General features: G+C 40.5%; 2 protein-coding genes across 13 annotated transcripts in view; one reads left to right on the plus strand and one right to left on the minus strand.

Annotated features, from left to right (window-relative positions):
* Nucleotides 1–23230, plus strand: part of Tdrd12 (tudor domain containing 12) — a 92795-nt gene extending 69565 nt beyond the window's left edge. For 7 of the 12 annotated variants that reach the window (XM_021239625.2, XM_021239629.2, XM_021239628.2 and 4 more), the window contains 6 exons: nucleotides 2722–2858; nucleotides 3837–3900; nucleotides 3985–4098; nucleotides 4182–4335; nucleotides 4420–4495; nucleotides 5862–7683. In XM_021239625.2, coding sequence (XP_021095284.2) covers nucleotides 2722–2858; nucleotides 3837–3900; nucleotides 3985–4098; nucleotides 4182–4335; nucleotides 4420–4495; nucleotides 5862–5986 — 670 coding nt within the window. In that variant the 3' untranslated portion in view covers nucleotides 5987–7683. Of the gene's footprint in view, nucleotides 1–2721; nucleotides 2859–3836; nucleotides 3954–3984; nucleotides 4099–4181; nucleotides 4336–4419; nucleotides 4496–5174; nucleotides 7684–11555; nucleotides 11641–13528 lie in introns of those variants that run through there. The other 5 variants (XR_002387468.2, XR_015443064.1, XM_021239627.2 and 2 more) reach the window with 5 other exon arrangements.
* Nucleotides 7816–25384, minus strand: part of LOC147823994 (b(0,+)-type amino acid transporter 1) — a 43821-nt gene continuing 26252 nt past the window's right edge. Inside the window, exons 14-15 of the mRNA XM_087191026.1 lie at nucleotides 10296–10470; nucleotides 7816–8285 (exon numbers count right to left, since the gene is read on the minus strand). Coding sequence (XP_087047152.1) covers nucleotides 8221–8285; nucleotides 10296–10470 — 240 coding nt within the window. The 3' untranslated portion in view covers nucleotides 7816–8220. The remainder of the gene's footprint in view (nucleotides 8286–10295; nucleotides 10471–25384) is intronic.

Here is a 25384-nt window from a genome sequence, read left to right on the forward strand (position 1 = left end):
CATTTCTTCAATCTAACTTTGTTCCAGTTGACCTATTAACAGATAAATTAACAGGTAAATACTTGGAATTGAAATACCATTAACTGAAGTGTAGTTTTAAAAGTCACTAAGTATGGTGGCAGATGTCTGTAATTCCAACACTCTGAGAGACAGAGGCGGGAGGTCCCCAAGTTGAGAGCCAGCCTGGGCAACTCAGTGACATTGCAAGCCTCTGTCTCAAAATAAAAAGGGGTAGGGATGTAGCTCTGTGCAGAGGCTCTGGGTTCAACCCCAGTACAACAACAATAATAGTAATAATAATACTAAGAAGAATTATTACTCACTTGGTCAGTGAATATTTAATAGATCCCCCCCTCCCCCGGATTCAGTTGGGGAACAGACAGCCAGCCCTCCCTTCAAGGGGGTTAGGTTTCAGTGGAGAGATGAAGAACGCATAGGTAAAATATGCACAGTGGGTCAGATGGCAGTAGGTGAGATGAAACAGTTAAAGCAGGAAGGAATATGGGGAGCTGGGTCTGGGGAGGGCTAGAGCACAGACTGAAGCAAGATTGTAATGGGTTTCGAGAAGCCTCCTGTGGGCAGAGGGAGGCCTGGGCAGTGAGTTGTGAGATCAGGAGGAGAGCTGAGCCTGGAGCAGCAAGTGAGAGAAAGGGACTCCTGTAGGTCAGAGGGGGTCTGGGGTGAGCTCTTGCTGGACCCTGTGGCCGATGCTAGGAAGATGCTCTCAGGGTTTGGAGCAGAGGAATAACTTGGTCAAAGGACAGCTTGAGGCTGCTGTGCTAGGAATAACTGGAGAGGGGGTGGGGGACACAGGCTGTGCCCAGAGGGCAGACAACATGGCATGGGGAGAAGCAGCTGGTGCTGGGATGTGTCCTGAGGCTGGGGCACAGGGCTTTCCAGGCCTTCTGGATTTGTAGTGAGAGATGTGGGAAGATTAGTAGATCATGTTAAGTTTGGGGCAAATTAGGCAACAATAAGTTCAGTTTTGTGGAAAGAAGGTGTACAAGGCTGGGTTAACAGCTAGGCATAGAAGTCCTCATTGTTCACATTTGGTATTTGTACCTAGATAGCAGCCAGTGCACATTAAAAGGGTTTGCAGAGTTCTGTACACCTGAGCGCAGTGTACTGGGATGAGGGAGGACATTTCAGGGGGAGGTGGGTGAGGGAGTGGTGGGATCACCTGGACCTGAAGGAGGCCAGCACCTTCCAACCAGCAGGCTAGGAAGGGGTGCAGGGTCAGGTGCTCACGAATGGAGAAGCCATAGAGCTTAGTGAGTGGCTAATGTAAGGGGTCAGACTGTGGCTCTGAGACCCAGTGGCAGACCCAGGACATTGACACTGTGGGCAGTGAGAGATGCTTCCCAGAGAGTGGCTCACTGGAGAGGAAGAGATACTGAATTTGGTTTCAGACATGTTAAATTTTACGTTTATTGAAAGTACCAGCTGAGAGCTTGGAGGAAGCAGTTAGGGATGCCACTTTTGAGGATACTTCGAGGCAGAAGGAGCAGAACTGGCAGAGGAGCATCCAGTGAGGAGGTTAGCTGTGGATGAGGAGGAGGAGGATGCAGCAGCCTGGGGGTGGAGTGCTCTGCCCTCTGCTGTTTGGGGAGTGCCGTGACCGGGTTAAAAGACAAAGGTGAGAAGTCCCCTGGGAGATGCATTAGCTAACACTTCGTCCTCGTAGGATGTGTTGCACTGTGATCTTGTAATTGAGCAGGGATGCCTGTGTCTGTACAGGCTTGCTCATTTAGGCTTGAAGCATCAAGTAAAGGATGCACAAAAAATGAATTATATTGCCACCCTTGAAGGGAACTGGATTCCTGGGAAATGGATGCAAGGTAGGTTTCACCATATAGACGTTTTTATTTACTTTTAAGATACTGAACTGCGTCACCTGCAGTCTCAGCACCCATGGACCCTGAGACAGGAAGAATGTGAGTTCAAGGTCAGCCTGGGCAACATAGCAAGACCCCATCTTTGAAAAAAGAAAAAAATCTTCGATGTGCAGGTGTAGCTCAGGAGTAGAGCTTTTCCCTGCTGTGCATAAGCCCCTGGCTTCCATCCCTAGCACTGCAAAAGAAAAACTCAATGTGATTATGGTGGTTTTGTGGTCCACAAAGCAAAAGAATAATGTAATACAAGAAATTTTTAAAAGAATTAAGTTGACTTTTGTATACTGAGAGGAAGTAATCTCTAGCTAGCTATTAGGTATAATGAAATGAGGAGCAACACATTTAATTTAGTAGGTTGCCATGTGTTTAAGAACATGTATCTGTCTGTTTTAGATAGACATAAGTAGTGTTTGCTTTTTCAAAGAACGTTTCTAGAAGTTGACTTGGCTGGTAATGGGATGGTCTCTGGGAAGAGCCTGAGAGACAGGCAGGCAAGGAAGGGAAATTCCTTTTCACTTTTTGCCCTTTTATCCTATTTGAAACAAGGTAGAAGTGTATGTTGCTATTCTCAAAATTTCAGTGAATTTGGAAGGAAAATTATTTTAGTAAATAGGCAAATTCTTTTCCTTGATAATCCCTGTCTGTTATTAACCAAGCGCTTGATGCACGGCCCAGCAGTGAGCAGAGCTGGTCAACAACCCTGTCCAGCCCTCGGTAAATCAGTCATCAACTTCAGTGTCGTAAGCACCTCAGTCTTTTAGTGCCTGCCTCCTCTTTTGCTGAAGCATCTCTGAAAGTCCTACAGTTAATCTCTGCCTCTTCTGTCCAGGACACCTCCCTCGACATCTGCCTCATCTCCTTTGCTGTCAGCAGAAGATACCACTTGTCTCCAGGGCTCGAAGCAAGAGAACTGTGGTGCAGAAAGAGGGACTGGCTCTGAGACAAAGTCAGAAAACTCAGCGCCTGGTTGGTACTTCTTAAAGATGGTTAATGAAATCATTCATGTTGGAGAGTTTCTCATGTTTAGGCTTTCCTTTACATCAAATGCAGTGAAGATGACACAAACTGACATCACTTAGCTGTTCCTGCTTAGACAGTTCACTTCAGTGACATTTTTTTGCAGCTGTTTTCCATTTTTGTTATTTGAAGCATAGTGTATAGCTGGCGAAGTGCATGAGTGAGACATATGCAGCTCATCAGGTTTTGTGCATATGCATCTGTCCCTTAGCCATGCCTGGATATGCTGTTGAGGGTTTCCAGGACCCTCCACAGTGACCACTCTGCTGAGTCCTCTCACCATTAGTTTCACTGAATTGGAAGCATGCAATATATACTCTTGTGACTTCCTTCAGTCAACATTACTTTTACAAAATTTCTCTGTATTATCACAAGTAGCAGTAGATTTTAAATTGCTAAGTTGTAGTCTGCGATATGAATATACCACAATGTATAGTCCTTCACTTAGGACTATTGTAGTCAAAGCTGCTATGAACATGGTTGTTTAGGTTTTGAATGGTAGCCTTAAACATCTCAGATCGCAGGGATTAAATTGCATTGTCTTAGAAAATATGTGTTCAGCATTTGTTCCTGCAGCATGATGTCTATATCCTGGATGTCATTTTTGGCACTGTCCTGACAGGTTAAGACAGTACAGAGAAGCCTGGGCATTTGTATCCCATAGGTAGCAGTCATAATGTGGTTCCTCTCCAAAGAGTGACTGTACTTCCCTGATTGTTTAATACTTGTTAAAACTTGTTTTTATTTTAAAATGTTATGTTAATATAACTGATTTGCATTTTTTTCTAATTCTTTGCAACTGGGTACTTGGGTGACTATGAAATTTGTATTACATGAGTACTTTCTCATCTGAAAGTTGGATAAGGTGCAAAACACCTTATGTGTATGATCTGTATATGTTATGTAAAAATATTTGATTTTGTACAGAAACTTTATCTGAAAACCCTGGAGATATTTCCGCTAGTAGAACATTGCAGCCACAGCTGAAAAGGTATGTCTGTCCATTGCTAGAGCACCTGCTACTCCACTGGGGACTAAACACTGGTAATGTGTAAGCCATTCTCTCCCTTTCTAGCTTCCACCCACAAATAAAGTGGTTCCAAAAAGATGATGCTGTCATCCTGAAGATAAAAATAACGAATATAAAGGATTACAAATGTAAATATTTTAGAGATAGAGTTGTTTTCAGGTAAGTTGTGTGTATCTTACAAGGTAAATTAAAATAATTTCCAACACTTAGCAGGTTGACTTTGTTTCTTTTTATAAACCCAGTGCATGGGTGGGAGACAAATTTTACTTGGCTGATATGGAGCTGCAGGCCAGCATAGTAAAAGAAGACTGCAAGTGCATAATTACAAATGATGAGCCTGTAATCACTCTCCCAAAAGAGAAAAGGGGATCCTGGTGTGGCTTACTCCGACAGAAGGTGGGTTGTGAACTGTGGTTGACTGGACTTCGCTGTGTGGCTGTGTTATAGCCACTCACTTCTGTAAACTGTTGTATTGAACAGAATCCTAATGTGACATTTGACTTCGACCACTGGGAAGAATGTGATGAGGACAGAGAGGAAGGCCTCTTCTCAAAGGGTGAGATGGGAAGGGCCCTCTCCCTGAAGGGAGGATCCTGAATCTAGAGTGGGAGGGAGAGGCTGTCAGTTGATCTTAGGGATTCAGACTCTGTGGGAATGGGCTGTTTGAGTAAAGCCCTTAGAAATTTCCTTTCTCTTTCTGGTTGGTTTTGGTACTAAATGTTCTGGTAAGAGGACTTATCAATCTACATACGCTTCGATTTTTTTTTTTTTTTTTTTTGGTACTGGGGATTAAACTCAGGACCTTGTGCTTGTGAGACAGGCACAGTGCCACTGAGCTAAATCCCCGGCCCAATCCACATACTCTGCTAATACTTTTACACATAGTCTTTGTAGGGGAGTAATTTATTTGTAAGCAGACAAATTTTACCTGCTCATTTCTTTTTTGTTCGCTTGTTTTATAATTCAGTCTGGTCTTGAACTCGCTATGTAGCCCAGACTGGCCTCAAATTCAAGCCAATCCCGCTGCCTCAGCCTCCCAAATGCTGGTATTACAGGCATGCTCTGCCACACAACCTCTACCTGCAAATTTCTTGCCTAAAATAATGAAAATATTAAATAAGTTGCAAGATAGAGCTAGAATCCAAGAGATATTTTCTGTATTGAGCAAAATAATGGGGGTGGAGAGATTTACTAATCTGTACTTAATATTTTAAAGTAGTATCTAACTCTTTTAGTTGTAAGTTGTAAAAACCAGTCCTGCAAAATGTCCAAGGTGTTTGAAGACAGTGACACCTCTTCACATGATGACGGGAGTGAGAGTGAATAACAGTGTCATTTAAACCTTGAAGAGCACCCAGAGGACTCTGAGCAAAAATGGAAGTTGTTATGTGACTGGAAGTTAGGAAAACGAGCAATCATAGCCAAGCCTTTTTTCAGCTAAAGGATAAGGCTCTACTAAGTGTTGCCTTGTGGCAGCGGGATGGACAATGCTGAGAAATTCTTAGAAATATTTCTGAGAAAAATATGTTAAGAAGATGATGTTGCTGATGATGATGATTGTCAGAGGAGGGTGGAAGCGGGGTCTGGGGTGAGAGAAGCAAAAGCGCAGGTCTGGTCCAAGCCCAGGCTGCAGTGTGTGTCCCCCCAGCCGCCTCTCACACCCATCCTGACATGCTCAGGTTCCGTGGCACAGAGCACACTATGGCAGTCGGGTGATGGGCTGTACTCCCTGGAGTCCGTCCTCACGCTTTCGTCACTTAGACCTCCACTTGTGTTTGGTATGTTCTTCAGAACGCAGTCCTATGCATGTAAGTGGAGGCTTCCACCTTGCACATTCGTACTTGGCAATTACCTCACGGACCATTCAACCATAAGTCCGTTGGGATTTGCCGTAACTGAGTAAAGTACTGATGCTTTTACAGTTCTCAAGACATGGAGAGCTGCTGAGACAAGGAAGCTCACATCTTTTCCCAAGGACAGTGGGATGGCCTCCGTGAGACCAGCAAGACCCAGGCTTTCTAGAGGTGACGCTTCGGGTTCTGGATAATGCCTGGACTTGAAAAGGGACTAAGGCAGTGATGACAAACCTTCTAGAGCTTTCAGCAATACAAACGGTCCACTGAGGCATGTGTGCCATAGTTTCTCTACCGCTGGACTAAGGGGTCTTTGTTGGCAACTTAACAGGAGTCGTGCAGTGCCTGGAGGTAACCTTCAGAACACCTGGGAGAGGTGAGCACCCTGGGTAAGGTGATAGCACCTGTCGTCACCAGATTCTTGGGAGAGCGTACATAGTCCTTGCCACTTAGGGTAGGAGTGTCCAGGGGCTGACCTTGCGTGTTTGGATTTCTTTGTTGATTGAGAAAGTTGGAAATGTGAGCTGTTGGGAAATTGAAAACCTTATGCACTCAGCTGAGGCGGGAGGATCACAAGTTCAGGGCGAGCCTGTGCAACTTAGCAAGACCTTGTCTCCAAAAGGGCTGGACATGTAGCTCAGTGGTAGAGCACTCCTGGGCTCAACCCCTAGCATTCCACTCCCCACAAAACAAACCCCTGTGCACTTCCTCCATGTCAGTTGTTAGATTCTTCTAGAAGTAGAAAAGACCACTGACAGAGCGTGACTCGGGGGTGAGCACTGCAAGACCTCTATTCTTTTTGTCACCGCTCTGCTTCTGTTTCCTCATCTGTGAAGTAAGATCCTGAGCTCACACACAGCCTCCCTTCTCCACAGGCAGTGGCCAGGGACCTGCTCTGCGTCTGTGCGGGGACTCTGTGACAGGCATCAGAGCACTGCCCTCCAGGTGAAGGATGTGGCCCAGCCTGGCTAGAGGCCAGGAGCCTGTCCTTGCTCCCCTGTGACTCTGATGGGTTGATTGGCAGGTATCAGCTTGGCCATGTGAAGTTGGGTGGCTCATGACGAAGCAGAGAGTTCTGGTGTGTTTGCTGGAAAGGCTGCACTCAGAGCTCATCCTTGTCAGTGGGCTCTCTGCAGTGGAGGCCTAGAGCAGTGGCCAGGCCTCCTGAGCCTGTCCTGTGGGCAGCAGCTTGCTGTGCTGAGTCTCTTAGGAATAGCAGTGGCGCGTCCTAGAGAGCACAAGCCTGCTTCCAGTGCAGGCGGCAGTGGCACCTGCCTGGGAGAAGACACAGTGCAGACTCTTGCGGTCCACTGACAGACACTGAAAATACTGGGGCAGGAGGGCTATGGGTTTCAATCTCAGCTTCTTTTTCAGACACTCGAATTTTCTAATATTTAAAATTCTGAATAGTATTTTGTAGGAAGTGGAATGCCGACTATGTCAACAGTTACTAATTGTTTTTCTGTACTGCTATTAAAACATACGGGTTCAAGTCTGGGTAAATTTCTGAAATGCAAAGTAAAAGCACTTTAGTGTTTATGCTTCCAAAATTGGTCATTGCTCTGTTTTGATGTGAATGACTTTTGCTTGCGGTGTCTCATCAATAAAATTTCAACGTTTCCCCCAGAAATGTTACTGTTTACATTTTTTAAACAATATTTTCCCTGAATGCCAGATGCAAAGTAAAATTTTATTCACTATGCTTTCTGGTGACCAAAATACCAGTGAAAGCTGGTGGGAGCAGGTGGTGTGACCTGTGATGAAGCTGACCCTTGTCACGCAGGCTTCCAGTAGTCCTAGAGGGGTGAGGAGCTTGGCAGTGAGGGTCTTGTTAGGCAGCCTGGCACTGACCTGCGGTGTACATCGCAGGTAAATCACAGAGGCAGCAGTGCTTTTGAGGTAGGGAGTCAGAGTAAAACATACTTTAAAAAATCTTTTAAAAACAATTGGCACTAATAAATATCAATCACAGTGAAAGTATTACCTGATTTATGTAAAAGAGTAGACTTTATTGATCACTGAGTTTAAGGAATATCTTTTATTTTTAATTTCATTTAACTTATTTACTTGCAGTGCTGGTGCTGGAATCCAGTGCCTTGCATATGCTAAGCAAATGCTCTGCCACTGAGCAACACCCCAAGTCCTGCTCTGTGTTTCAGTGTGATGTGCCCTCATTAAATAGTTGTCACCAGAATGGTGGTGGTTTTATGCAACCTGCCAGCAGCCTTCTGTTAGGTGACTCTTCTCTTGATAACTAACACACACCTATCACTTCTCCTATAGAACCCCTCCCATAGAATTAAGGTTATCTAAAGATATTACATAAACACTGGAACACTTTTCATAAGAAAAAGAAGAAAGAATCACAAATACTGCTTACAAAAATAAATTCATCACAGCTTTGACTGAGCTACAAGAGATGCATTTGTTAATCCAGATCTTTCTCCGGTGGGACGATTTCCATCAGCATCTGTAGGTACATGGTAACTGGCTCTGGAACACAAGTCAGCAAGTCATGAAAGTTAGAAAAATGTAGCTGAGAGGCCTCACTGTGCTTGTTGGTGAGCAGTGATATTATTCTTACCCTGTGGTAATATGTCCCTCTTAGACCCTATACTCAGGATATCTGGTGTTTAAAGTGAATCAGAACTATCCTACTAGCTGCACTGCTTCTTCGGGATTCAGTTCTTTCCTAAATATTACTCCCCCTCAACAATTTACCCAGTAGGAGACTATGAGTGACTCATTTATGCAGGTGTGTTTACTACCACTGACCAAGTGGTGACTAGTCTTAAGTCACTGAGACGGGTTTTGTTTCAAATACAGATTGGTTTTTTTCCACTACCTTGACCCAACTGCTTATCAGTTTTTGGAGGGAACAGCCAAGAAGCAAACCACATTTTGTACCATGAGGTTGCAAGTCGTCCTGCTTAGGCTCTCTGTCAATCTGATCAAATCCAAGTGCATTTCTGAGGCTCAGGGCGGGGGCGTTTCACTAATTTTCTTTCCTTTCTATAGCTGTGTGCCTGTAGCCCATCAGCTTAGGTTAAGAGCAAAGAGGTTGGGGGTAAAAGGAACTACGTGGGGAAGGAAAAAGTCCTGATGGAAATGACACTCGTGTCATGCGTTGTTTTCACTTTGCTAATTACAGAAAATGAATTCTCCCTCTCGCCTCTAGCACCACTGTCAGGTAAGCGATGGTCCCTGACTCCCCAGCTGAGCAGACAGGGGAAAGGCTCTGAGGACAGACAAGCTCAGCCACTTTCGGCTGCACCTGAGTCCCACGTCTACTTTCCTGCCTTCTAGTTGGGTGTTGCTCTTCCATACCTCTGTAAGTTTTATGTAAATGATGGATGGATGGCTGATTATTTTCATTTTCCAAGTTGCAGGTACATAAATAAAAACCTCATAGGGCCAGCAGGATTTACTTTCCTGGCCAGATAGGCCGACAGGAGCAAGGAAGAGCTAAGTTTCTCATCACAGTTAACAAAAGAAATATCCAGTAGCTGGAGTGTGCCGGGCACAGTGCTGGATCCAGGATGAAATTGTGCACCGCCCCAGTTCAAGGCATTCAGAGCAGAGACAAAATGGGCCACTGACCGCCTCACTCCCTGGTGAGGCTCCTCAGGAGGCCTGAAGGTTTCCCGAAACTAAGCTGCTGTAGGAGGCAAAATGTTGTGAATATAATACTGCTACCAGCTTTTAAATATCGTTACAGTTCAGCCTCTCTTTTCATAGACTTTGGCATAGTGCTTCTTTTAGAAGGAAAGAGGCTAACGTGGCTCAATTAGTAAACATTTGTCCTAAGATAGATGAGGGTCAGGACTGCAGAATGAAGAGTGACACCTATGGCCTCAGTGCAGGAAGGCTCAGGCCCTTCTCCCAGTTGCCCCCAGTGCCAACTTGCCCACTTTGGGGTCTTTGGGAGCCTCTTCGATGATGTCTCCATAGCTGTCAGGAGAAAACGGTGCTCTGGGGATGAGAATATACTCCATACTACTAAGCCATCCACTCAACATTGAGAAGGAAATTTTGTGTTAAGTGTATTTAACAATTAAAAAGAAAATAGTCCTTTTCCTTCCTACTTGTTACAGTCATTAGCAGGAATGAAAGCCACGTATGGTGGTGCCTGTCTGTAATTCCACACTGTGGAGGCTCAGGCAGTAGGATCAAGAATTCAGGGCCTCCCAATGATGAATATAACTATATTTTATATAAATGTAGCAATAAATTTAACAGGAAAGAAAATAAAATAAAGTTCTAAAAAAAAAAGAATTCAGGGCCAGCTTGGACAACTCCGTGAGACCCAGTCTCAACCCAGTGACCCCCCTCCTCCAGGGTTGAACCCAGAGGCACGGCAGTGGGGGAGAAGGTCACATGTCCTGGGGTGACATCTGCTGGATCCTGTGATGAGGGTATTTGCAGGATGAGGAGAGGTAAGGTGGTGGTTTGCTAGGCTGCCTGACCTTTTCTAATATCAAGAAGCCTTCTGGTGATACTTACTTGAGATTTTCTGAGCCCATCCAAACTTGCAGTAGACAAAAAGGAAGTAAAATATAAGGCCGCTCAGTATAAACAACACACAGTAGAGATATTCCCAGGCAGGCTTGCTGATGATCGGCGCCAGAACCAAAAACACAGATAGGAGAATCACCAAGACGGGGATGAAAATAGGCACCTGCAAAGAAGACAGCAAACAGGGGTCATGGTTTGGCCTCAGTGGTGTTTTATTGTCCCCCTAAATCCTCATGGAATCATAGGCAGGACCTTTAAAAGGTGATGGGTTATGGGTATATTATAACATACTTGCTGTTAAAAGTGGCTGGTTGAAAAGGGAGTCATTGTGGATGAAACACAGGATTCTAACTCCTTCCTGGCTCCTCCCCTGAGTATCTCTCTGCTTCCTGAATGGCATGAGGTGAACAGCTTTCCTTCCACCATGCCCCTCTGCCATGCTATCCTACCTTGGAGCCAGCTAAGTATTAACTAAACTGAGCTGAAATAAAGTTCCCCTTCTCTAAGTTGCAGGTGTCAGGTATTGTGTCTCACTGAAGAAGAAAGTGACTAATATATTGCTTATTTGTTGGAGAAACTGGATAGTTTGTTCTCTCTAGCATCTTATGCTAGTTTTGCATGATTGCTTCCTTTGCATGTCATTTAACTTTGTCCTGTCTTTCCTGTAGATGAGTAGTGAGAGAGAGAGAGGCATAATGCTTGGTAGTCGGAGCAGTGTACATCGTTGTGTGTCACATGGATGGGACTCTTAATGTCAGATTTTCCCACATCTGAATTGCTGAGACCTGGGCAGGTCTCCATTGTAACTGCCCCCACAGTGGCGATCATGGTTTAAAACTAAAGCTAAATATTTAGTGGTTTCAGCCTCCACTGATCATTGCCTTGGTTATTTCATCAGTGGTTGTAAAATGTCAGTTTTCTAATTCTGTATTCTGGATTTAATTATTTGAAGTTCTACAGTAAAGAACTTCAGCTGTTATTCTAAACTGCAGTTTGTATAGGAAAGGCATGATGAATACTTGATTCTTTTATTTCTTAGTTTTCACAGTGATGAGTTGGTTCCCTGAAACCTCCAGTGGTGACTCAAACTCACGTGTTGTTATGTATTTGTGGGTTTCAGCCCTTTGTAGTCATTTTTGCTGATATTCAGAATGTCCTATCAATACCAGCAGGATCCCCATGAAATTGGCTTTGGCCCTTTGGTGTGACCCCAGTGGTCTTAGGCAGCTTTTCTGCTTTGTGTGACAGGATGTTCCAGACCTGGATTCACTCATCTCTCCAGGGAACTTCATATCCCTTTCATGAGAAATGGGATGTAAAGATGTTATTCTGGGTAAGTGAAATATTCATTGTTCTTTTAGAAGGACAGCGATAAATAAGCTTCTTAGGGCAAAAAAATCATAAATTCACACTGATACGTTCGTGGAAATGTAAATATTCTTTTTCTTCCATTATTTAAGATTTGTCTCTTATTTTCAGTATAATTTCTAAAAATCTTGTTTCTCAATAGGTTAACATATAATCTTTATCCTAGTATGTATGTATATTAATTTCAAAATAACCGTGTTATTGCTACTATTATGAATAGTACCATGACATTTAAGATATTTTTGTGCAGTTCTTTTTAACCACAGTATGTAATCCACAATGGAGATTCATTTAAAATACTACACTTTAATACTAGTTCTGGTACTTATTTTCTCTGTTTGGTTATGTTACCTACTTGTTACAGAGTAAGGTTTAGTTCCATTTGTTTTTAATTTTTAGAAATGCATTTTTTCCTTTATATTTGTTTTGGTTTTTAGTATACTTTTTTACTTCTGCTTTTTTCCCCATAATACTGTGTCTTAAACTGAGGGTGTTCAAGATGTTAGCCTTAGTGTGTGTGTGTGTGTGTGTGTGTGTGTGTGTGTGTGTGAGATATTACTTGCAAACATTTTCTCATTATTTTAGAAGTGTGTTTCTTTCTCAAAGACAGGCATGAATTTTTCGTTTATTAGGATATTTTTATCAGTTTTTTTCCCCTTACTACTTTTGGATTTTGAGTTAGAGTAAACAACCCCATTTATGAATTTAGAATTTGTTTTGTTCATGCAGCAGTGCCATAATATTTCAATTTTAGAACCTTGAATAGTGAGGTTGTATTTTAGGGTTTTCCTTCATATTCTTGCTTGCATGTTCTTCAGTATGAATTTGTTAATTCATGCAGCTCCAAAGAAGAAAAGCATGGTGAATTTTATGATTACAGTAGATGTCTAAATTAAGGAACATTGAATTTTCCTGTTCAAGAACATGTGTGAATTTCCATCTGTCCAAGTTTACCATTTACATCTTTCAAGAGTATTTTATAGGTTTCCAGGGAGGGCCCTATCTCCTTGAAGTTAGTAAGCTTTTTGTTGTGTTTTGCTTTGGGGCATGAGATACTCTCTTCAGTTATTGTTCTATAGAAGTCACTTGCATAAAGGCTTTGGATTTCACTATGCTAACTTTATATATTGCTACTTTGCTATAGATTCTCTTCAAAAGAGGAGAGTTTTGAAACTTTTATTTCCCCTGCAAGACTGAGGATTGGACCCAGAGTCTTTGCACTGGACTACATCTTTAGTCTTCTAAAATTTCTTTTCAACAGACTGTCACTAAGTCACTAAGTTGCCCAGGCTGGTCTGGAATTACCATCATCCTTCCTCTGGCTCCCAAAGAGCTGGGGTTATAGGTGTGCACCACTACATCTGGCTTAGAGACTTTTTTAATACTTGTTTTCTTCTCATTGCCTTGCTAATATCCTTAAAACAATGCTAAATAATAGAAATAGAAGTCATTCTTCTTCCTAGCTTTGGCAAGGATCTCTCTACTTATCAAATAAAATAGCTTTTTGCCTTGGGATGGGAGAGGTAGCAGGAAGGCTGGCCATATTAAGGTCTGTTTATGTCTTTATCTTTCATGTATGTTGAATTTTATTTTTTGTCTATGATGATCACAGTTTTCTCCATAGGTATGTCAGTGTAGTGAATTAAACACATCCATAAGTTAGTGGACTTTATGACCTTTAGCCACCCTTGCATAGACTGGACATATTTGTGACATATTTTTTAATGTAACTGATATCAAGTTATTAACATTTATTATTATTATTCATAAGTGAGACTATCAATCATGTTTCCTTTTTATGCTATCTTTATAAGGGTTGCTATTAATATTCTATACAAATAATTTGAAAATAGGACTTCTGGGAAAATGGTGGTGCAGTGCGCAGCAGTGAGCCAGCCTCTGTGAGATTCAGAGTCCGGACACTGTGATACAACAGCTTGGAGAAGAAAAGAAGGAAGGAGGTGAATCCCCAGGACCCAGGAAGAATCTCAAGGGAATCATCGGAGCCCACAGAGAAGATGAAGAGATGGACCTCAACACAGAAAAGGGAGGTGGCAAACTTCACTTCCTCCCTGACTCCCAGCTCTCAACATGAGAGAGGAGGCTCAAATCTACAGAGATACAGTGGGGGCAGGTGACCCCAGAGGCTTCCACAGAGAAATCCTCCAGGGGAATGGAGCAATGGATGCTGTGAACTACGACAGCTGGTGATTAATTCCAGTCCAAATGTCTCCTACAGAGGGAGCATGGCCATACACCATTGTAGGGAGGTGACAGCTGAACCTGGGACTTGAGTTGTATGCTGGGTTCTGCTCAGGGCTCCCAGAGACTGTGTGAGGCACCACTGAGGGAGACATCCAGGGCTAGGGAGCTGAGATCAGGGCAGCAAGAGACACCCAGGGAGTTGTAGGTTGAACAACTCAGGCACCAGCCCCACAACCAGAGGCCAGGATTAGCTTGAAGTTTTGTGGAATTGAAAGCACCAGAATTGGCTATTCCTACTGCAGGCTTGCTGGGATTATGCAGAATTCTGCCCTAATCCTACTGAAGGCTTGCTGGGAACATACAGCACATATCTGGGCACTGTCTGCCTCCTATGTCTAACAGTGACAGTGGAGACACACACTGAATTGAACATTACCACAAATCCGTAGCTCCTAGATGATAATCACAGGGTTGAAATCACAGAGAAATATTTTCTCTTTGCTTGTGTTTGTTTTTCTTGATTGTTTGTTTTTGTTTTTTCATGAGTGTGAACATTACTTTTAGGGTTTTTGTTTTTGTTTTTTCCTTCTTTCTTTCCCTCCTGTCTTCTTCCCCAGTTTTCCAAAGGTCGGGCAGTTTTCCTTTATCCTTCAGCCTTGTTTTTAATCTCTTTCTCTTCTTTTCTCTAGTTTTTCCTTTTCTTTCTTTTCGGTTTTCTCCCCTGAGGGTAAAATCCCTTTATTGAGAGGATATTTACTGTGCATAATTTTCTGATTTGTTTTAGGTTTTTTTTTGGTACAGGGGATCAAACTCAGGACCTTGCTCTTGGAGGCAGGTGTGGCACCACTGAGCTAAATCCCTGGACTCCTAGATTTTGTTATATAACTGTCAATCTTGTACCTGTGGTTTAAGGAGGTAACAGCACAGTTTGGAATTTTCTAGCCTGTGCTTGATGCTGCGGTTACTACTGATGGCACTACTTTAGCTAAGGTGGCATAGTTGTGATCAGTTGTTCTTCCAATAACAAGATTGTCTTGGGGTCATAAACAATACCATAATCCAGGACCAAAGAACTGAGTGCTAGGCCAAATAGGCAGCAACTTCTCATCCCTAAATGAAGAGACAGGATCTTGAGATAGATTCAGAAGCCAAAAGCCAGATACACCCAGAAGACATCTCTGAAAAGTAGTCATTTCCTCAATACAAGTAACAAAACCTACCTACATCAAAGCAGGAAAGAAATTTGAAAATTATAAAATGAGACATGGAAGCAAAATGCAGTCCTAGACCTTCAGCTGACCCAACAAAAATCCAGGGGGCATTGAAGTGGAAGAAATAAAAAGCCACCCAGCTGAACTTTCTGAAATTGTAGCACCAGAAGTAACACAGCAGATGAATAACACCCTAGACTAAAACAAGTCAGAAATAATTACACAGATTACTAATGAAATGATGACCATAATCAAGGATATTTTTAATGAATCTAGAGTAGATACAGATTTTTAAAAAGAGGAAAGTAGGGCCAGGGATTTAGCTCAGTGGTTCTGCCGCCTGCCTTGCTAATGCAAGGTCCTGAGTTCGATCCCTGGTACCAAAAAAAAAAAGTTGGGCCTTTGGAAGCTGAATAGGTTTTGAAGGCTCTCTATTCATGAATGAAAAAAAAGAGGAAAGTAAGAAAGTGGTGGAAATTATGAATGCCAAACATAGGGAAAAACTGGATTCCATAAAGCAGATTCAAACAGATATCCAGGATATTAAATTTTCTATTGTAAGTATATGCAGCAGAATCAACCAATGTGAAGATAGAATATCAAATATAGAAGACAGGTTTGTGGTTATTGATCATCAGATGAAAGAATGAAAGACTCTATTTGCACATAAAGTGGATTTCAAGCCAAGACTGATCAGAAGAGACAAAGAATGTCACTACATGCTTGTTAAGGGAATAATCCAAGAGGAAGAGATAACAATCATAAATATGTATGCACCAAACAGCAGCACATCCAACTAGATAAAACAGACACTAATGGATATGAAAAATCAGATAAGCAGTAATACAGTTATAATAGGGGACCTCAATACTCTTCTGTCTCAAATCAACTAGACAAAATTTGACAGATATCAGAGTTGAACCAAACCTTTGAACAAATAGACTTAGTGGATATCTACAGAGTGTTTCAACTCACAACAGAATACACATTCTTCTCAGCAGCATACACGACTTTCTCCAAAATAGACCACACACTAGTTCATAGGACATGCTTAAGTAAATGCAAAGAAACTGAAATTATACCATGCATATTATCAAATCATAGTGCAATGGCACAAGGAACCACAAAAAGTATATAAACAATGGAAATTAAAAATACCCTCCCAAACAACCAATAGGTCACAGATGAAATTAAAGAAGAAATTAGTTTGTACAATAAAATGATAATGCTAATATGACACAGCAGAACTCACAGGATGCAATAAAAGCAGTCCTGTGAGAATAATTTATAGCATTGAATTCCCATGTCAGAACAGCAAGCTCAAATAACCTAAAGTTGAAAAAGTTCTAGAAAAAGAGCAAGCTAAACCCAAAGCACATATGAGAGAGGAAATTACAAAGATATGAGCAGAAATTAATGCAGTTGAAACTAAGGTCAGTACAAAGAATCAGTGAATTGAGTTGGTTCTTTAAAAGACTGAATAAAATAGACAAACCCTTAACCAACCTTATCAGAAAGGAAAAAACTCAAATCCATGCAATTAGGAATGCAAAGGGCAAAATCACAGGGGATCCTGCAGAAATTCAGAGGATCATCAATACCTACTTTGAGAACCGATACTCTATTTTTTAAAACATTTTATCCCATTCCCTCTTTCAAGCCCCCTCCCCTCCCTATGTACAAAAGCTTTGTTTCCATTTTTTCCTTCTATTTTCACTTTTTTCTTGTCCCTCCCTCCTCCCTTGTTCCCCTTCCCATTTAACAGTTTCTTCCCATTTCCCAACATCCATTATACATTTCAGTCCTTATTTCCACTTTTGGTTTCTCACACCAGAGACACAATGCAATATTTAAACGTGTGTCTGATTTACTTAAGGGTATATTCTCAAGATTCCTAGATACATATAAATTATCAAAGCTGAGTCAAGAAGGTATAAGAATTCTAAATACAATACCAGTCAATGAAATTGACTACCAACAAAGTGCATCCTGACAGATTTACTGCTGAATCCTATAAGAAATCTAATGCCACTACACCTCACTTTCTTTAATGAAATTCAAAAGAAAGCAAAACTCCCAGACACATTCCTGGAAGCAAGCATTACCCTGATTCCAAAACCAGAGAAGGACCCAATCAAAAAAGAACTACAGGCCAATCTTAATGAACATAGATGTAAAACTTCTCAATAAGATAGTGGGAAACAGAATGTAGCAAATCCTCAAGAAGATTATATATCATGACCAAGTAGGATTTATTCTAGGGATACAGGAATGTTTAACCTACAACTCAATAAATGTAACACACCACATTCACAAGACCAAAGACTAGAACCACACAATCATCTCAATAAATACAGAAAAAGCATGACAAAGTTCAATACCCATTCATGATAAAAATCCTACAGAAAATTAGAATAGAAAGTCTTTATCTCAATCTGACAAAAGCCATTTATGACAAACTAATAGCCAACATCATACTAAATGGTCAAAAACTGAAAAGTTTCACTCTAATAATAGGAACAAGACAAGGATGTCCATGATTACAACTTGTATTCAATATGGTTGTGGAAACGTTAGCTAGAGGAATTAAGAGAAAGAGAAGAAAGGACTATGGATAGGAAAGGAAGAATTTAAATTATCATTTGCTGATGACATGATACTGTACATAGAAGACCCCAAAACTCCACCAAAAGACCCCTAGATTTAATAACCAAATTTGGCAGCATAGCAGGATACAAAGTCAAGGCTGAAATATCAATAGCATTCTTGCATGCAAATAACAAACTCACTGAGAGAGAAATTAGGGAAATCACACCTTTTACACAATAGCATTGAGAAAAATGAAATATTTGGGAATGAATCTAACAAAGGAACTGAAAAATCTATACATTGAAAAGTACAGTACTCTGAAAAAGGAGGTCAAAGAGGGTTTCAGAAAATGGAAAGATATCCCCTGATCTTGGATAGGCAGAACCAGTATAGTGAAAATGGCCATACTTCCAAAACTGTTGCACACATTTTATGCAATCTCAAAATACCAACAGCATACCTTACCGAATTAGAGAAAACAATCCTGAAATTCATTTGTCACCAGAAGAGACCTATAGTAGTAAAACCAATTCTGGGTAACAAAGGCAAGGCAGAGGGCATCACAGTCCCCAATTTGAAGTTATACTGAAAGATACTGTGATAAAACAGCATGGTATTGACAAACAAAAGGCCGTTCCACTGCTCCCACCCCAGAGGAAGTGAGCCATGTGGGTGCCAACAGCACACCCCCCTCGAAATGAGAAGACAAGTCTCAAAACCAGACTTCCAGATCACCTACAGCAGCCCCAAAGGGAAATGAGATGGAACACTCTGATACTCAACCACCTGGACTCCAGGAACTGGCAACAAAAGAGGATGTGGAAAAAATGAAATCACAAATAATTTATCTGATAACAGCAGAGATTGTGCCCATAGTACAAGACATGATTCATCTAGAGAGGACACAGATAAAAAAAATAGAGGCACTGAGGAACACGATGGAATCCCGACATAGGAAACAAATGGAATCCCTAAAGCATATTTCCAGGAGATAAACTCCATTGAAAGTCTACACAGCAGAACGTGGCCAATGTGAGGACAGAATTTCAGATATAGAAGATAAGATTGCAATTAGTGACCAGGAAAAGAAAAATTTCTTTAAAATAGTAAGGGACCACCAGAAATCAATCCAGCACCTGGTAGACAATGCAAAGAAGAACAACGTAAGACTGATTGGGGTCAACGAAGAAACAGGAGAGAGTGCAGATGACGTAAACAAAACTGTTCACAGAAGTAATGGCAGAAAACTTCCCAAGCAGGGGAAAAGAACTTGACATACAGATAAGTGAGGCACACAGGACTCCAACTAGCCTTGATCAAAAAAAAAAAATCTACATCTAGCCATGTAATTGTTAAGATTCCAGAAACCCAACAGAATAACAAAGTTCTACAAGCAGTTAGAGAAAAGAAATCACATACAAAGGAAAACCCATCATCAGAATCACAGCAGACTTCTCAACATAAACCTTCAAGGCAAGAAGAGCTTGGAGTGATGTATTCCAAGCCCTAAAGGAAAACAGCCTCCAACCCAGATTGATGTACCCTGCAAAACTATCTTTCAAAATTGATGGAGAAATAAGATACTTGCATGACAAAGAGCACCTCAGCAACTTCATGAATACCAAACCAGCACTCCAAAAAATTTTAGACAATCTCCTAGGAAAAGACAATGAAGATCACAACCCCAGGAAGCACAGCAGAATGAATCCATCAGGCACAAGAAATTAAATGTAAAGGGGGGACTCCAATAAAAAGAAAAAGTCATGAAAATGATAAGTCAATACATATCAGTTATAACCATCAATGGTATCAATTCACCAATCAAAAGAAATAGACTGGCAAAATGGGTCAAGAAGCAAAATCCAACAATATGCTGCATACAAGAAACACACTTCATTCAAAAAGAAACTCAGACTGAAAGTTAAAGGGTGGAAAACAATACTCCATGTGACAGGAACCCGAAGAAAAGCAGGAGTAGCTATTCTCTTTGTAGATCAAGTGGATTTCAAACCAACACTGATTAAGAGAGACAAAGAAGGACACTACATCCTTGTAAAGGGAACAATCCAGCAGGAAGAGATGACAATCATAATTATATATATGCATCAAATGCTAGTGCATCCAACTATATAAAAATACTAACGGACATGAAAAGTCATATATGCACTAATACAATAGTAGTGGGAGACCTCAGTACCCCACTGTCATAGATAGGTCAACTAGACAAAAAAATAAGTAATGAAATACTAGAACTCAAACTCTTGAACAAATGAACTTAACAGATGTTTACAGAGTGTTCCACCCCATAAAATTAGAATACACATTCTTTTCAGCTGCACATGGGTCATTCTCCAAAACAGACCACATACTCGCTCATAGAACATGTTTAAGTAAGTGCAAAGGAATTACAGTTATCCCCGGTATATTATCAGACCATAGTGTGATGAAATTGGAGATGAATAGCAAAAGAAACTGCAAAAATTTCATAAACATGTGGAAATTGAACAACACACTTCTGAATAACCAATGGGTCACAGAGGAAATTAAAGAAATCAGACAGTTCCTTCAATTAAATGACAATGACGGTACAGCATATCGGAATTTAGAGGACACAATGAAAGTGGTCTTATGAGGGAAATTCATAGCAGTGAATACTCATATTAGAAAAACAGAGTGAGCCCAATTAAACAACCTGATGCTAAACCTCAAGCTTCTAGAAAAAGAAAAGCAGGACAAGCCCAAAGCTCATACAAGGGAGGAAATTATAAAGATCAGAGCAGAAATCAACTTAATGGAGACTAAGAGAGCGATACAAAAAATCAATGAAGCCAAGAGTTGGTTCTTCAAAAGAATAACCAAAATTGGCAAACCCTTAACCAACCTTATCAGAAAAAGGAAAGACGAGGCCCAAATCCATGGAATTAGGAATGAAAAGGGTGAAATTACAACAGACCCCCCAGCAGAAATCCAGAGGATCATCAGCACCTACTTGGAGAACCTATATGCCAATAAGATGGACAACACAGAAGAAATGGACAGATTCCTAGATATATATGAATTACCAAAGTTGAATGAAGTAGACCTAAAAATTCTAAACAACCTAATATCAATGAAATTGAAAATGTACCAACTAAGAAAAGCCCAGGTCCTGATGGCTTCACTGCTGAATTCTCCAAGACATTTAGAGAGGAACTACTGCCACTACTGTTTAAACTCTTGAATGAAATTGAAAGGGAAGCAAGTCTCCTGAATTCATTCCTGGAAGCAAGCATCACCTTGATCCCCAAAGCAGAGAAAGACCCAACCAAAAAAGAGAACTATAGGCCAATCTCACTAATGAACATAGATGCAAAAACTCTTAATTAGATACTGGCAAATAGAATGAAGAAGATCATACACCCTGATCAAGTGGGATTCATCCCAGGGATGGTTCAACATATGCAAATCAATCAATGTAATACACTATATCAATAGAGCCAAGGACAAAAACCATATGATCATCTCGATGCAGAAAAAGCATTTGACAAAATCCAACACATTTATGATAAAAACCCTACAAAAAATTGGAATAGACATCTCTACCTCAATCTGGTAAAAGCTATCTATGAAAAACGAACAGCCAGTATCATACTAAATGATAAAAAACTGAAATCCTTCACACTAAAATCATGAACAAGACAAGGATGTCCACTATCACCACTCATGTTCAATACAGTTTTGGAAACATTAGCCACGGCAATTAGACAAGAGAAAGAAATGAAAGAAAGATAGGAAAGGAAGAAGTCAAATTGTCATTATTTGCAGATGACATGATACTCTATATAGAAGACCCCAGGAACACCACCAAAAGATTTCTAGACTTAACCAAATTCAGTAGAGTGGCTGGATACAAGGTCAACATACAAAAATCAATAGCTTTCCTCTACACAAACAACAGACTCACTGAGAGAGAAATAGGGCAAACAATTCCTTTCACAATAGCATCCAAAAAACTGAAATACCTAGGAATCAACCTAACGAAAGAAATCAAAAACATCTCCTCTGAAAACCATAGCGCTCTGAAAAGAGAGATTGAAGATGATATCAGAAAATGGAAAGACATCCCCCGCTCCTGGGTAGGAAGGATTAATATAGTGAAAATGGCCATACTTCCAAAACTGCTATATAGATTCAGTGCAATGCCAGTTGAAATCTCAGCAGCATTCTTCACAACCCTTTAGGAAACAATCCAAAAATTCATTTGGAACAAGAAGAGACCCAGAATAGCAAAAGCAATTCTAGGTACCAGAGACATGGCAAGGGGTATCACAACCCCCAACTTGAAACTATACTACAAAGCTACTGTGATTAAAACAGCATGGTACTGGCAAACAGACCTGAGGATCAGTGAAATAGATTGGAAGATGCAGAAACAACTCCAGACACACTCAGCCACCTCATCTTTGACAAAGGAGCCAACCACCCTCATTGGAGGAAAGATAGGCTCTTTAATAGTGCTGGAAAAATTGGATTTCAACTTGTCAAAGATTAAAACTAGACCTATATCTCTCACTATACACTAAACTAAAATCGAAATGGATTAAAGGTCTAAATATTAAAACAAATGCTGAACCAGTTGGAAGAGAGGTTAGGTAGAACTCTTGAAGACATTGGTGTAGGAAAAGATTTTATGAACAAAACCTCAGGTGCCCGTGAACTAGCACAAACAATTAACAAGTGGAATCTCTTCTTATTAAAAGGCTTCTGCACAGTAAGAGAAACCACCAGCAGTGTGAAGAGACAGCACACAGTGTGGGAAAAAATCTTCACCTGCTGTTCCTAAGACAAAAGTCTACTATCTAGAATCTATAAAGAACTTTAAAAAATCAGACCTCCCAAATTTAAAGACTCAATCTGAAAATGGGCCTCTAGAATGAACAGGCATTTCTCAAAGAAGTAGAAATAGCAAATATATGAAAAAATGTTCAATATCACTGTTCATTTGAGAGATACAAATGAAAACAATGCTGAGATTCCACCTCACTCCAGAAAGAATGGCTACTATCATGAAATCAACCAACAACAAATGCTGGAAGGGCTGTGGGGAAAGAGGATCCTGCTCCACTGCTGGTGGGAGTGTAGACTGGTGCAACCACTGTGGAAATCAGTATGGAGATACCTCAAAGAACTAGGACTGGAAGTCCCGTTTGACCCAGCTATTCCCCTGCCTGGGTATCTTCCCCAAAGAATTAAGAGAATCATACTACAATGATATATGTGCACCCATGTTTATAGCAGCACAATTTGTAATAGCTAAACCTTGGAAGCAGCCCAATTCCCCATCAACTGGAGACTGGATAAAGAAAACATGGTTGTTTTATAAAATGGAGTACCACTCAGCCATAAAAAAAGAGAAATTAGAGACATTTATAGCTAAATGGATGCACATTGAGGAGTTACTCTTAAGTGAAATAAATAGGGCACGTGTAAATACTGAATAGTTTCTCTAGTGTGAGAAACAAAGTGTAAACAAGGACTAAAAGGTATAATAGATAATGTGAAATGGGAAGAAAAGGGGCAAAAGGGAAGGGGAATTGGGAGGGGTAGGGGAAAGGAAAGAAGGGAATGGAATATGAGAAAATGAAAAAATGGAAACAAAGTCTTTGTAAATAGGGAGGGATGGAGGGGTTGAAGGGAGGGCAGGGGAAGGGGGAAAAATAACTAAGAGAGATTATGTAAAGGTGCAAATTTCCAGTGATGAATGTCATTATATTGTATACCTAAAATGTACCAATAAAATAAAATTAGAATACCATGGGGAAATTCTAAAATTCACAAAATCCCAGTATTTTTTCTAGAGCATTAAAAAAATTTCAAAATGCCAGTCTGACTGGTATTAGTTATCATTTATTTCTGTTTTTCTCTTTTCCAACACCATAAACTCTTTTAGGTCTACTAATTAGTTTTACACTCAGTTGTTCTCTCGCTTTTTGAATTGCCTGTTTTCTATTTCATTTTCATTAATATAAACCTTTAAGGAAATGTCAAAGCTTACGTTCTTAGAATATATGTCTTGTTTTTATTAATTTTTAGAAATTTATATGCTTTAATTTCCTATTTCTAATGGGACCCAAACATGTATTTTTTATATTATTCTCTTTCATTCCACTGTAGAGAATGTAATTTATAATTTTTCTTTAAGTACCAGGGTTTTCTTTTTGCCACAAAGGATTGTCAGTTTCCAAACACATCCTCGGTGCACCTGAAGTGTGTCTGCTGATGTCGGGCAGACCATGACGGAAATCTCTAAGATCTGCCCTGTGATAGTTCATAGATCTTCAGTCAGTTTTACACAGGGGTGTTGGAGGAGGCGTTTTCAAGCCAGCTGCGGTTAGTGTATGTGTTTCTCCTTGTGTGTAGTTTCTGCTTTGTAAATATGGTTGCTGTGTGGTATGATGTAGAGGTTTCATAACTTCTCTCTTCCCTGTGAACTTTAGTTTTCACCTTACTTTGTCTTTAGAAGTTGTGCTTTGGGCCTGGATGCTGGTCTAGTACTGTTTTCTGTTTTTTCACTTACTGATGAATCTTTGCGTGTCCTTTGTTTTTAATTTTGCAAGCTTTGTAGATCTGCCTGGATAATCTTTTGCTTGTAATGGCTGATTTAAGCCAGATAAATCAGTTTATTCATACAGTTGATAAGTTTGGTCTCCATTCTCTCATGTTGTTTTATGTTAGATTTCTACACATAAATGTCTCCTTACTGTCAGTCTTGTGCCCTCAAAAAGTGACATTCTGTGGAAAAACACTCCTAGGAATCTATTTCTCTTATTTTAAATGGAGAAAAAATCATGCATTATTTGAAACCTCAGCTTCCCAACCAGTATTCTCAACTGTAGCTAAAACACAGTGAATATATATAAATAACATAAGCTAACACCATAGTGTGTTAGGAATTAAACTGGTTGTGTGTGTGTGTGTGTGTGTTACTATTGAACCTAGGGCCTTCACACTGAGCTACATCCCAGCCCTTTATTTTTTGAGACAGAGTCTCACTAAATTGCTCAGGCTGGGGTTGAACTTGAAATCCTCCAGTCTATGGCTCCCAGAGTGCTAGGATTACAGGCATGGGCTATCAAGCGCAGGTTGGTATCCTCAATTGAGAGTTTATTTGGTCTACTTTCCTAGATTGGCACATACTTGTCATATCCTTTTTCCATTTTTGTTGTGTAATATTAGCACACCATTCTGCCACTTTTATATCCCATCATTTACTCTTATCTCTGTAGTGAAATACTCATCTTATGCTAATGACTTCATTGTTTCTGAAGTTCATTCTCCAGGAAATTACTTGGGAAGAGCACATATAATAATATGCATCTTGAGTCCTTTCATTCTGGTAACTGTATCATACAAGGTCAGTTTGGCTGGATATAAAACTATTGACTTATATTTTCTTTCTTTGAATATCTAAAATATATTGCTCCCCTGTCTTCTGGCATGAAATATTGATAACAAAAGGTCTGATGCTAAAGTTCTTTTTTTCCTTTGTAAGTGAATTAGTGGTGGAATTAGGAACAAAAAAGAGTTAGAAATTAGAATAAGGAACAAAAAAGGAGGAATGGATTCACAATTCTGTCAGACTATATTTTTGTTGCCTATTTGCCAGTTGTATTGCATGCCTTTCACTGTGTTGGTGGGATGGTAGAGTCCTCCCTCCAGTCATTC

This window comes from Heterocephalus glaber, unplaced genomic scaffold (assembly GCF_053883595.1).
Source record: "Heterocephalus glaber isolate CG9 unplaced genomic scaffold, H.glaber_assembly_v1.0 deba00001561, whole genome shotgun sequence".
Classification (NCBI taxonomy): Eukaryota; Metazoa; Chordata; class Mammalia; order Rodentia; family Bathyergidae; genus Heterocephalus; species Heterocephalus glaber.